Raw genomic sequence first — 14,483 nt, 5'->3', positions numbered from 1 at the left:
TTGCAATGCCTGGCAAACTTCAAAGGAGTTTTGACCCCATCTGCTATTGCAGTCCACGGCATTCCAAGAGTTTGAGTTCTCTTGTGTGGCTTTGCCGACATCACAACACTGCATGACTTTGTGTAGAGAGGGAATGGTAGCGATCAATACTCGGTATTGCACCTTAATCTGAATGGCCCACATTGCTGGGTAACAATCGCCATTCTTTGGCGAGTGAGAGGTAACTTTTGCTTTAGCCCACAACCCACTCTGTTCCAGACATAGAATAGACATGGGGTGGATAACTCCAGTACTCAAGGGCCACCAAGAGTTCATGATATCCCAGCTTCAGCATAGATGGCTCAATCAGAGGCTCAGTCTTTGAGCCACCTGTGCTGAAGCAGGGCTATCCTGAAAAGCTGACCTGTTGGCTGCCCTTGGGGACTGGAGTTGGCCGCCTTTGGAGCAGACACTGGGGTGCATGAGCTGCTTTACAGCATTGGTTAAAATATTAACTGAAGTCTTGTTTCTGAGATCTTCTTTGATGACCCCCAGACATAAGAGGTTGTGTGATGACCGGTGGTTAAAAGGAAGTCGTTGACGTTCTTTAATGTCATCTGGGGCTGAATCTTGAGGACATTTCTGTCTCGAATGAGCGTACAACTTTGAGTGCCACCACATGTAGCAGAAAATTATTTTAGTAAAAGGTGGTACAGATGAATAGATCAGTCAGATTAATAATCCTCTGAAGTACAAGCCCAAAGTCACAAAAGGCGTATGCATGATTTTCACGTAATGGTACAGCCTGGATATGAATGATTTATATTTGAATGTTGCTCAATATTTTTAACGCTTTGCTTATGTTGTATTTACTTTGTTGTTGCTTTTAGTACATTAATCCGAGTTACTATTGATGAAGTCGTATCGTATATATCCCGCTAACCGAGCTTTTGCACTTGTTAGTGAAATGTAGTTACCATCAAATAAGCAGGGTCCCATCTGACTCCAGTCAGGGCCCAGATAGAACCAAGCTCCAGCAGTACCCTACAACTAAAAACCTCCGGGATGAAGAAGAGAAGATGGCTCTATTTAGACCAGTGTTTCATTAGTTTTTTTGCTTATAAAGATACCCGCAAAGCAGGAAAAGCATTGATATACAGTTAGGTCCGGAAATAATTGGACACTGATACAAGGTTTGTTATTTCGGCTGTGTACCAAAATAAATTCAAGTTACAGTTAAATAATGGGCTTAAAGTGCAGTCTATCAGCTTTAATTTGAGGGTATTCACATCCAAATTGGAGGAAGGGTTTAGGAATTACATCTCTTTAATATGTAGCCCCCTCTTTTTCAAGGGACCAAAAGTAATTGGACAATTGACTCAAAAGCTGTTTCATGGACAGGTGTGGGCTATTCCTTCGTTATTTCATCATCAATTTAGCAGGTAAAAGGTCTGGAGTTGATTCCAGGTGTGGCATTCACATTTGGAAGCTGTTGCTGTGAACCCACAACATGTGGTCAAAGGAGCAAAGGAGCTCTCAATGCAAGTGAAACAGGGCATCCTTAGGCTGCAAAAAAAAAATATCCATCAGAGAGAAAGCAGGAACATTAGGAGTGGCCAAATCAACAGTTTGGTACATTCTGAGAAAAAAGGAACGCACTGGTGAGCTCTGCAACACAAAAAGGCCTGGACGTCCACAGAAGACAACAGTGGTGAATGATCGTAGGATCCTTTCCATGGTAAAGAAAAACCCCTTCACAACATCCAGCCAAGTGAAGAACACTCTCCAGGAGGTAGGCATGTCATTATCCAAGTCTACCATAAAGAGAAGACTTCACAAGAGCAAATACGGAGGGTTTACCACAAGGTGCCAACCATTCCTAAGCCTCAGGAATAGAAAGGCCAGATTAGACTTTGCCAAACAATATCTAAAAACACCAGCCCAGTTCTGGAACAGCATTCTTTGGACAGATGAAACTAAGATCAACCTGTACCAGAATGATGGGAAGAAAAAAGTATGGAGAAGGCTTGGAACGGCTCATGATCCGAAGCATACCACATCATCTGTAAAACACGGTGGAGGCAGTGTGATGGCATGGGCATGCATGGCTTACAATGGCACTGGGTCACTAGTGTTTATTGATGATGTGACAGAAGACAGAAGCAGCCGGATGAATTCTGAAGTGTATAGGGATATATTGTCTGCTCAGATTCAGCCAAATTCAGCGAAGTTGATTGGACGGCGCTTCACTTTACAGATGGACAATGACCCAAAACATACTGCGAAAGCAACCCAGGAGTTTTTTAAGGCAAGGAAGTGGAATATTCTGCAATGGCCGAGTCGATCACCTGATCTCGACCCGATCAAGCATGCATTTCACTTGCTGAAGACAAAACTTAAAGCAGAAAGACCCACGAACAAACAACAACTGAAGACCGCTGCAGTAAAGGCCTGGCAAAGCATCACAAAGGAGGAAACCCAGCGTTTGGTGATGTCCATGCGTTCCACACTTCAAGCAGTCATTGCTTGCAAAGGATTCTCAACAAAGTATTACAAATGAACATTTTATTTATGATTATGTTAATTTGTTCAATTACATTTGAGCCCCTGAAATAAAGTGACTGTGTATGAAAATGGTTGCAATTCCTAAACGTTTCATACAATATTTTTGTTCAACCCCTTGAATTAAAGCTGAAAGTCTGCACTTCTATTGCATCTCGATTGTTTCATTTCAAATCCATTGTGGTGGCGTACAGAGCCAAAATGATGAAAATTGTGTCAGTGTCCAATTATTTCCGGACCTAACTGTATAATGCAGTTTTGTGAGATCAAGTTCTTACTCTACCACAACCTCTGCCGCATGTCTTTATGCTATTTTCCATTTGTAAGTTGTACACCTCATTAATTCATTGGTACCAGAGCTCTATAAAGATAGTATCCTAGATAACAGGCTGCTTTGTAGGTCTAAATGTATTAATAAGCTCCCTGGTTTCCTATCCCAGCTTCGGATGCTTATTGCCTGTTGGAGGTTTACGAGGTTCTGTGCTGTGACCCAGGACGATTTGGACTGAACCCAAATTTCCGCGAGTCCCCCAAAGGCAACTACGTGTCCACCCTGAGTGCAAAAAAACAGCTGCAACAAAAAAACAAAGATCTACAGACACAGGTGTGTACAGGCAGCCACGGAGGCTCACAGGAGACACGTGACTGTATAGTGAGGTGGGTCAGAAGATCTGGGTTTCTGACCCAATTCTGTACAATTAAAGTGGGCTAGGGTTGCTCTAGTTAGTCTGCCTGCTTGTGACCACTTGCTAATACATTCTGATATTATTGTACCTTGTAAATACACAAGCTTAATTCCAATATCATGATGAGCATTGTAAGCATTCACATTATATTATAGGAAGTCTCCAGATATAGTAGACCAAGGGTGGCCAACTCCAGTCCTCAAGGACCACCAACTAGTCAGTTGTTTTTAGGATATCCCTGCTTCAGCACAGTTGGCGCAATCAATGGTTCAGTCATAATGACCTCTGCTTGAATAATGGATATCCTGGAAATCTGACCTGTCGGTGGTCCTTGACGACTGAAGTTGGCCACCCTTGTAATAGACATTCCCTGATATCACAACTCCATGTTATGCAACATCGTTTACTATAATTGTATTGTAAAGGTCTCCCATTTACATTGAAAAGTCGCAGGGCGTAGTCCCATTACCGGGTGAGAAATTGGGTTAAATGGAGTGTCCCTTCAGAGGGTCACTCCACAGATGTTTTATTGTCAGAAACGGAGCCAGTGTTCCACCACTTCTTCGTGTGTTGTCCTAGACGCTGGATACGCCTGCTGTCCAAACCACCTGTGAACCAACGTCCGCGCGGGAGTTCAGTGTCATCTGTGATAACATGCTGAAGGGACTCGGACGTTACCTGCGCTGCCTGGGAGTGGATGTTCGCATGTTGGACAACAATGACGACCACAGGAAAGCAGCGGAGGTGAGAACCATGCCCTGTTCTCAGTAATCAGGCCATCGTTGTTTAAGGAAATAGTTCATGCAGTCCTTGGTCAATATTAATATACTGACGTCATGCAATACAGAGTACAATTACTCATTCCCAGCTGCGAGATTAAATCGCAGATTGAATTGGGAGACCCAATGTCTGATCCATGTGCCCTTGGGCAAACGATGTTATGTCCCAATTGTAGATTGTAAGAACCTGATGCAAGGTTTCATACTGTGAGCATTGATTTATTGCGCAGAGCAAATATTGATCACACCTTATAAAAATCAAACGAATCTTTTCATTATAAAAAGCACCAGTCTCTTCCAAAATACATTTACACAAGTTTTATATTGTAGCCATATTTCCCAACCAGAACTGCTTTGATTTTGTAAAAGGGAGTAAGGCAGTGTAATTTGTGTAATTAAACTTTTGCAATTTCTGTGGGAATCCCTGGTAGCTATTATAATCCATCCCTGTAATTCTGGTTTTCAGAAATGGAAAATGGCACAAATTATACATATGTACAAAAAACAGAATTTTAGAAAGTGGGTCTATTGGTGTCAAATGGCATAAAAAACGAGTTCTCTTTCTCCACGTCAGGCAGTGCAGATTGCTGCTTTACAGATGTTGGCTTAGCATAGGCTTGTACAGGAAATAAAAATCTCACTTGTGAGCACATTCATGTCTCAGACAGGTCTGCAACCCTGCCTTTCCCCATTATCTCTTAACATATAGCGCTTCCACTGCAGCCAGGGATGGTGGGAAATGACATGCAAATTAGCACACCATTTTCTGAAATGAGTCGAATAGCAACAAGGCTTCAAGGGTTATAGTAACATCACGTCATTCGCAGTGTCTCTTAGACTTATGTGATGGCAACTTGGGAATGAAAGTGGTTGAAAGGATGGTGAGAGTTGGTCTTCGCATATATGGTTATCACCATACCGGTGAGAGTTAGGACATGTCACTTTCTGTGTTATGTTGTCCGTTGGGAAAGGGCTGTGTAGCAAAGTGACATGGTCTTGTATTACAGATCGCCAGGGAAGATGGAAGAGTCATTCTGACATGTGGTCTGCCCTATGAAACGGTAAGAAGAGATACAGAGCTTGTCTTTTCTACGGCTTGAAGGCTGATATTATGGGCACAGTGATGCAGCAGTAGAGCTTGCTGGTTCGATGTACTGTATGTGGAGTTGCAGATACTGTCTTTACTTTAGGGGTGGGTGCAGGTATACAGAGCCTGTCACCTCTAGGGCTGGATAGCCGAGGAGACAGGTGCAAGGATATAAACCCTGACATACACCTAAAAGTCTCAGAACAAACACATTGCATTTCTCCTTTAAGATGGCTTGGGATGGATACATGCTGATATGTATCAAGACAGAAGTGGTGCAATTCTAACCAATCACATTGCTCCAGATGTATCAAAGAAAAATCCTATTGATTTCAATGGGATATGTTTCTCATTGGATACATATGGTGTTTTTTTCGCATTTGTTTTGCCTTGATACATTTAGGCCAGAGTTTGTCTCTAGAACAGTGGTTGCCAATCTTTTTTTTGGTTAAGGAACCCTATGTGAAATTTTGAGGAACCTCAACCCCCTCAAATAGCGCGTCTATCAGATGCATTGTAAGGAAACCCAACCCTCTCTAGTAGCGCATCTGGGATCAGATGTATTGTAAATTCTTCTGTATTTGGTACAATTTTCAAATTGGTCGAAAAACACTGCTCTAGAACAATTCATTTTAAAGGAGAAAGACACAGGCATACAAAGCCGATCTCCTGTAAAGCTTTATAAGTCAATAACTGGGAACTAAATACAGGGTTTTGGCACAAATAGGTTTTGAATACGAGAGAAATTATGCAAACGTCTGCGTAGGAATTAATTTATTTGTTGTCAAATGTGAGTGATCAATGTTCAGAAGGTTTTCAAGATGAGATTTCTAAGATGTATGTGTCTGTCACTTTTAGAGGTAGTGAGAGATGTTGGAGAGTATTGTGTCTCTAATTGTTTTGTGGGAAGAGGGGTTATGTCCTGATGTCTTTTGGAGGTATGTGTCCCTGATGTCTCTGTGTGACGAGGGGCTGACTATCCTTCCTGATGTTAAACTCTATGATTGGTTTTGTTAAGAAGAGTATGTACCTAAAGTATTTCTGGCATGAGCGGCATCTGTGCGGCTTGTCCGACAGCAGTGAAAACACTAAACTAGGAGTGGCCAACTCCAGTCCTCAACGGCCACCCGCAGGTCAGGTTTTAAGGATTGCCCTGCTTCAGCACAAGTGCCATAATCAGTCCCAGCTTCAGCACAGGTGCCTCAATCTTAGTCTGAGCCATCTGTGCTGAAGCAAGGCTATCCTTAAAACCTGGCCTGTGGGTGGCCCATGAGGACAGGAGTAGGCCACCCCTGCCCTAGGGTGCTATGCTGCACCCATGTCCTGATTTCACCTCTTCTTGTCTTTTCTGCAGCTCCGATCACAAGTCGGGGAAGGAAAGTGTTTCGCCGTGAACTGCTCGGATAATGCCAAGTCTCAGGCCATCCAAGTGCTGAAGCATTTTAATGTCCGTGTCACCCACTCCGATGTCTTCAGTCGGTGCCAGGTAGGATATCTCCCTCCATCCAGTCCTTGTCATAAATCGCAATAGCCATCATCACTCCCAGTGATCATCCATCTATGGCTGGCACAGGATTGTTGCCCTGAGCATAGGACGAGATATGCAAGGTTACAAGTTGGACTCCACAGTTCTTCTCAAGGTGACCGGTTCTTGTGCTGATAACAGCCATTAAAATGAGTGACTGGGGCTCTGCCTAAGTCTCTGGTATAGAATTTATAATGCATCAACTTTATGGCACATGAATACAAATAATAGCCATGTCTACTAAACGGTACTGTTCTAAAATGCACCATCTGATGCCCAAAGACACTTTTCAAGCCCATTATGAATGGGCTGTAAAGTGTCTTACAGTGTTGTAAGGTGTCTTCTGGATTAGCACTGCTTGGTAAACATGGGCCTCTGTTCTCTGTTGGTTATGTTTTCTAGCTATTGAAAGCTGCTCGTTCAGACTGTTGGAAAAGTCAGATAAGGGGCTTTTATTGCTAATGTGTTTCCTTAATTTACTTTTCAATTAGCTGGTTTTCAGAGTAGTAGAAATTCCAGGACAGAGGTTTTTTTTTGCTCTGAAGTGTTCTGCAAAATTGTCTTCCTCGTGCTGGAAAAGGTTTTATTCCCAGATATTGAAATGGGGCTGAACTCCTCTACCATCTGCTTTTTGGGATAGCACCACAATGTGTTGCAGACCCATCTTCCAGCAAAAGGGGTATTGCACAGGGGCTTGGGTGCTCAACCCCAGTCCTCAAGACCCCCAACAGTTCGGGTTTTATGGATATCCCAGCTTCAGCACAGGTGGCGAAGACCGAGCGACTGGTTGAGCCACCTGTACTGAAGCCGGGATATACTTCAAACCTGACCTGTTGGGAGGTCTGGAGGACTGGAGTTGAGCGGGCTAGAAAGAGATGCAGAGAACAGCCCCCCCAGCAAAGTCGATTTGAAGAGATGGAGAAATGAATGGGATAAGTACAAAATAACCCTTATGCATTGAAGAAATACAATCTGAACATTAGGCTGCGGCCCCGCTTCCTGCGCTGCACTCGTGCCTGCGAGGCAGGCGGCGCGTGCAGCCGAATTCCCCGGTCTGCAGAGAGCTGAAGGGGGAAAGACGGGGGGGGAGTGACGGGGGCGCGGCCATGACGTCACCCGGCAGGTTCGCCCTCATTGGCTGAACCGCCGGGGGGCGTGGCCTAGCGCTCCGTTACTCCCATCTCGATTTTCACGTGTGCCTCAAAAACTCGCCGCGCGGCGGCCCCCCTTCGCAGCGGGCCCAGCCCCATTGTGGGGCGGCTCTTATCCCTGCAGCGTCCGCCACAAAAGGCGCTGCAGTAGCCAGCGGGGACCTGTCCTTAGGTAAGATTCTTGAGCAGCAGTGGGCAACATGCAGCCGGAGGGTCAACCCGTGGTTATTACGTTGCTTTACAATGTTCTAATATAACTTATGCTGTTTCTTGTATGTGACTGTATGTGTAACATTTTAATGCTAATCTTGCATCTTAACATGGTATTTTGGGTTGCTTCTCAGAATAAGGCTGAGTCCATGGTGACTACAGCCGTGCAGAGGCGCGCTGAGGGAAAGCAAGTGCTTTCCCGGGCCTTAGTTCGCGCGCCGTCGGGGGGCGGGTCAGTGACGTCACGGAGCTGGTTCGCCCTCATTGGGCCCTGCGCTCCCGTGAGCGCCAAAACTAAAATTGGATAGTCGGCTACGCTCCCTCACGCCTGCGGAAGCGTGCGCGAGCCCCTGCTAAAGCCGCTCTCATTGCGGCTGCAGGGGCTCACTGCCGAGCGTCAGCGCCTAAGCGCTGACCATGCCCACGGCATAGGGGTATATGAGGTCACTTGAGGTATGACAAGGCCTCTGATTGGCCAGACACCAAGTCTACGGCCGTGCTTAATGTGCCGGCGACGCGACGTCGCCCGAAAACAAAAGCATTGCCGCCGCAGCGTGCGCTTATAGTGCGCGCGACGGTGATAGGGCGACGTCGCCGTTGCGAAAACTGGTAGCCGGCAAAATTAGATTTTTCAAGGGCTGTCGCATCACTTGACGGCCCTTGAACCAATCAAATTGCCGGAAATTATGTGACGCCGCCGCCCGGCGAAATATAACTTTCGCCGGTGGCGACGGGTGACGTCACCGTCGCGTCGCCATCGACGGCACTATAGGCACGGCCTAACACGTCAGGATTGGCGAGTTGTCAGGTTGCAGTCTCCGGAGCGTGGGTTCAATTCCCCCTTATGTCAACGTAACTATTCTAGATTAAATTGGAATTCTGGGTAGGCTACGTGAGCCAATAATCTTTATTTGCAGTCCGTTTCTCTGGTTTTAGCTGTGTGTGCCCTATTTCTTTTCATGCATGTTGCGCCGTGTGCTTTTCCCCCACGATGCCATGTGGCAGGTTATTCATCAAACTGCAATAGTGCCAACTGGGGACAGTTCCGCTGGCGTCCAAGGGAGTTTCTGTGAGTCGACGCTCACCCGGTCAGCGCTGTCCCATTTTAATAAATAACCCCCATAATACGACCTGTTCACAGAGACACTTTTGACTCTGGTTGGGCGCAGAAAGTCTTTTTCAGAACACGTTTTTCCGGTTTGTAACCCAAACTGTAGTGTTCGTTCCTGCTGGAAACCTGAGCTGAGACCCGGCTGTACATACAGACTAGGAGTGCACTGCGATTGTTTTTTTTATTATTTATTTAAACATTTTTACAAGGACTGATACATTTAGATGGTTATCTTATTTTCAGGTATGTCATGGGATATAATTCTGTACAGAGCAGAAACAACTTGTGTCATTACCCCGCAAGTTTAAAGTGACACGGAGTATTCTCATGGTGTTCTGTGACCTTTCTGTAAACCAGCGATTCCCAACAAGGCGTTTGTGAGGTGCCTCCAAGGGGTTTCCCCACCCCCCTCCAAAATATGGTATTGCAATCAATCTCCGGCAGTAAAGTGCGAACACTGTGCACTTAGTAAGGTGGCACAGTTATCAATTACAGCAAAAGCTTCAAAAGTCGCTCCCCACAATGCTTTGCATCCACTGCAGCAAGGCATTGTGGGGTGTGACTTTGGAAGCTTCGGCAGGGAGTGACAGCTATACCACCCATGTTGTCTGCACACACGGAGGTGCAGTTGAGGCCGTATTGGGCGCGTGTTCTCCCCACGAGCTCAGGACGTAATACTGCCTGGGTTGGCTCAGACCGTTTTCTTAGCAATAGTCTTTTGAGTAGGTAATAAGATTGATTAATTAATTAAGAGTTCCGCGAACAAATATTTTCTAGCAGGGGGGTGCACAGTGTAATAAAATTTGGGAACCACTGAGTTCTCCACCATTACAGAAATGTGGCCCCGAATGAAAAATAAAGGGAAACGGCTTCTTTGTTATCCGGGGTGGTAATCATTCTCTCCATCTATAGCAAATAGCCAGGTTTGAAGATATGAAAATCTCAAAGTGGGGTTTATTAAAGCTTTATTTATCACGGAAATGAAACCAGGGACTTGCTGTGCCCAATCCCAGCTTTGCACAATCCTCTGTACAAACACATCCCAGGTCATATTGGATAAGATTGGACCAAAATAGCCAAGAGATGCATATGGCAAAGAACTCTTATTTCTTTGCCTACGTTCTCCTTCACAAACGTAGTTTTTTGAGCCATGGTGGAAATGCTACCGCTCTGGTTCTGAACCCAGAAGAAGATGGAAGACTGTGCCCTTATGTGACAGTGGCTTTGCTGTAAGTATCCCCTTGGTTTTGCAGTGGGTTGCATGCAATAGGTTAATTAATGTTCCCATTTCTGATGCTAATAGAGTCCCAGTGTGCTGCAGGGCGCTAACACAGCTCACTTCCTGTGCTTCCCAACCCATCCCAGATAAAGGATCTCCCCCCTCCCCCCCGGGCAGCTCTGTGTAAAGGAATCTCTTTAACATGTGAACAAAAGGCCTGGAGTGGAGGAGAGGAACTCCCATGGCATAAATGGCATAATTAGCATTCCTTGTCAGCGTGCTCTGTGCGTTCCTCCGGATGTTCAGCCTGAGTCTCAGCTGGGCAGGAAACCGAAGGGGTGATATATATACACAAAACAGGTACAATGTGGGCAGCCTTCCCTCCCCAGGGCCTACTTATCCTTCCAGCGGCTAAACACATGCCAAGGTTCCAGAATGTCTCTAAAACACGTACATTCATCAGACCCTCCCATATGTGGCACCTAAAAATAGCACACCCTCCAACTAACTGTACCTATTTAGCAGGTGCTGTATCTTTATTTTTTTTTATTAATGTCCTATACCTATTAAATTCGGCTGTACCAATTGTACCTATTTCTGCCAGTGGCTATTTTATATATATATAGTCACAGCTTTGAGCACAGACAGGGTTAAGAGATATATATACCTGTCAAAGACATGCAAATGAGTATACAGTAATATTTCCATTTGCTATATATATAGGCTTAAGCTTGCTGCATGGTCACAGCTTTGAGCACAGGGTTAAGAGATAGTATGGTAAACCCCATCCTTATTGCTTCATTGCATAGCCAGTTAACCAACCCAACACTGATGAGACCCATTAAGGTCGAAACGGCTGTCTGTGGGGGGGTTTTCTGGCTATGCATCTTAACCCTGGCTGTGCTCAAAGCTGTGACCATGCAGCAAGCTTAATTAAGCCTATATATATAGCAAATGGAAATATTACTGTTTACTCATTTGCATGTCTTTGACAGGTCTGCAACCCCGCCTTTCACCATTATCACCCAGCACTTCCACTGCAGCAAGGGATTCTGGGCAATGACATGCAAATGGACACAGTGTCACCTTTTGCTTCAAAACCATTTTTAACATGGTTCCCTATATATATATATAATCTCAAATAAAAAGATCATTTGTGAGCACATTCACATTTCTTAGAAAGGTCTGCAGCCCTTGCTTTTACCACTATCACCTAGCATACAATGCTCCCACTGCAGCAAGGGATTCTGGGAAATGACATGCAAATGAGCACACCGTGTCACTTTTTGCCTGAAATCCATTTTTTACATGGAACCCTTATAAGCTATTGCTCGCTGTTAACACAGCTTTTAAGCACAGCATGGGAATCAGATGCAAAGCCAGAGAAAACACTCAGACATGTTTCAACCTTAATGGGTCTCATCAGTGTGAAGTTGGTTGTACTGCTGGCTTTGCAATTTTCAAGGCTGTAGGATTTACCATCACATTTTAAGTTATGGTGGGTGAAAAAAGTTTATATATAAGAAGTTTGGCCGTCTTAATCAATGGCAACATGATGACAAATTATTTAAATTATTCAATAATTATTAAAATGTCTATAGGCATCAGATTTGGAGAAGTACAGGTATCACTCACTGTGATGTATCCCCTTAAACATGTCAGTGGCATTAGATCTCTTTGGTGCTTGGGTGGCTTGCTTCTTCAGGAAAGGGGTCACCTCTGATCGGTTCTTCTGGCAAAAATACATGATACACAGGGCGGCTTTGAAAGCACCATTAGTGATGAGATCAGTAGACATTTCCGCTGATATACTTTCTTTTCTGCCCTTGGACTGGAGGTCTCCTAAAGCAGAACTGTGCCAATGTGCCAACTGTTCCTGTAAAGTCATTAAATATATAATGTATAACCCTGTTCACCTAATGTATCCATGTATTTGTTACGATGTATGTGTCATCATAAGGCTAAGGCCCCGGTCACGGCGCTGTAATGCGCGCCCGCGCTTTTGGCTGCGCGTTCCAGCGATTCCCCGGTCTGCAGCTCACTGCAGGAGCAGAGACCGGGGGGGGCGTGGCGGAGGAGTGACGGGGGCGCGGCCATGACGTCACCCGGCAGGTTCGCCCTCATTGGCTGAACCGCCGGGGGGCGTGCCTAGCCGCTCGACGCGAGTTCCTGCTCTCAATTCTATTGAGAGCAGGAGCAGCTCTCGCCCCAGCGCTGCGGCCCCCCCTTGCAGCGGCCCCCCCTTACAGCGGACGCTGTAGCAGGCAGCGAGGGCAAGGCCTAAGGCTGCGGCCCCACTGCCTGCGCTGTACGCGCGTCTGCGAGGCAGGCGGCGCGTGCAGCCGAGTCCCCCGTTCTGCAGAGAGCTGCAAGGGGAAAGACATGGTGGGGGGCGTGATGGGGGCACGGCTGTGACATCACCTGGCAGGTTGGCCCTCATTGGCTGAACCGCCGTAAGGCGTGGCCTAGCGCTTCGTCGCGACTCCTGCTCTCAATTTTCTTGAGCAGGAGTTTCTGTCGGCGCAGCGCCCCCACCCCCTCGCAGCGGGGCCCTTCCCCATTGTGGGGCGGATCTTGTCCCTGCAGCAGGCGCTGCAGTAGCCAGTGAGGACCTGGCCTAACTCTGTGCCCGGGACATACGTGAAAACGAGAGGTAACTCTCAATGAATTACTTCCTGGTAAACAATTTATAAATAAATGATGTTTTATAACCAGGAGCCCCAGGAGACGTCCATTCGTAGGTGCCTGCTACAGCAACCAACCAATGAGGAAAATGCCACATGCCCTATCAATGCCCCTTTATTGATTGGTCTGCTGTCATGAGCTTCATATCTGCCTAATAATAATAGCATGTTCTCGTATAGCGCTGCTAGTTTTACGTAGCGCTTTACAGAGACATTTTGCAGGCACAGGTCCCTGCCCCGTGGAACTTACAATCTATGTTTTTGGTGCCTGAGGCACAGGGAGATAAAGTGACTTGCCCAAGGTTACAAGGAGCTGACACTGGGAATTGAACCAGATTCCTGTGCCAGTCAGTGTCTTTACTCACTGAACCACTCCTTCTCCCTAATCAGGGGGTCCCCTGGTTATAAGGCTGGAGCTGTCCCTGCCTCGGGGAATCTTCCATTCAGGCAAAATAGAAATAAACAAGCGGAGTAGACTGTGTTGTTTTTACCACTTTGCTACCAGCAAAGCATTACAAACTCGTGTATTGTTGTCCCCTGGCGCAGTGAAACGGTTAAGGGACGGGAAAAGGTTGTGGGCCCCGCAGTTAGAATAGCTTCACCCCTGAATGTCAGGTTCAGACCCTCCCCAGCAGTTTGACTTTTGATATGAAGCCCTGTAAATTTGACCCCACCGGTTTCTTCTCAGCAGAATATTCCGACAGCCCTGACTTATTCCCACAGACTGTCCATCTTCCCTGCCAAAATCTTCAGCAAGGCATCAGAGCATGAAGGTCAGAGGTAGGGGAAGCCAGACAGACTTGGGGGGCCTTTAACTACACCCCCCCCCTCTCCCTTGCTGGTCAAGAGACTAATGCTGTCATTGTTGTCCCCTCCTCCTTGTCCTAGGGGTTTCAGCACACTGTATGTTTTCAATGGTAGAAGACTGATATGGCTCTAGAGCCGATCAGCTGCAAAGCTTCAAGTGGAAGGGAGAGGGGGGGGACAGACTATGCGTTTAACTCTTCTAGAAAGCCAAGAATTACATCTGTTATTTCTTTTATTGTTCTATAATAAGAACCATAACTCTACCGTCCGTTCTGATCCCTTGAAGTTACCACTGCCATTCATTTAATCTCGCCCGGTGTGAGTCTCTTGATTGGCACAGATATCGAGATTCTGAGCATGGGTAACAAATAATATAATTTGTCTTCACTTTTTAAGCATTTTATCCTCTACAAGCAGTGCATTTTGGCATGCTGAGCTAAGGGAGTACAAAGCAAGCAGCCAACCCAGAGACAGATGGTAGATGTCACTAATTGCCAGCTATGTACAGTAGATCAGAGACGCTGGGTGAACTTGGATGTATAGCTCTAGTACCACCTTTTGTACTACCCCACTTACTGATATACCGCTTATAACTCCTCTTATATTACCCCTTCTTACTGATCTAGCTAACACCTTTATACTACTCTGTCTTACTGATATACAACTAACACCCTTATACTACC

The 14,483-nt window shown here is 45.9% G+C and overlaps 1 protein-coding gene across 2 annotated transcripts in view; it reads left to right on the top strand.

Moving 5' to 3' along the window:
* The window catches only part of EXD3 (exonuclease 3'-5' domain containing 3), a 238,159-nt gene that overhangs the window by 84,123 nt on the left and 139,553 nt on the right, over positions 1–14,483 (top strand). For both annotated transcript variants that reach the window (XM_075579126.1, XM_075579125.1), the window contains 4 exons: positions 2,982–3,145; positions 3,807–3,971; positions 5,014–5,067; positions 6,448–6,579. In XM_075579126.1, the coding sequence (XP_075435241.1) occupies positions 2,982–3,145; positions 3,807–3,971; positions 5,014–5,067; positions 6,448–6,579 (515 nt within the window). The remainder of the gene's footprint in view (positions 1–2,981; positions 3,146–3,806; positions 3,972–5,013; positions 5,068–6,447; positions 6,580–14,483) is intronic.

Source organism: Ascaphus truei, chromosome 21 (genome assembly GCF_040206685.1).
Source record: "Ascaphus truei isolate aAscTru1 chromosome 21, aAscTru1.hap1, whole genome shotgun sequence".
Classification (NCBI taxonomy): Eukaryota; Metazoa; Chordata; class Amphibia; order Anura; family Ascaphidae; genus Ascaphus; species Ascaphus truei.
The sequence above is the reverse complement of the archived record's forward strand: the minus strand, read 5'-3'. Positions and strand labels throughout refer to the sequence as shown.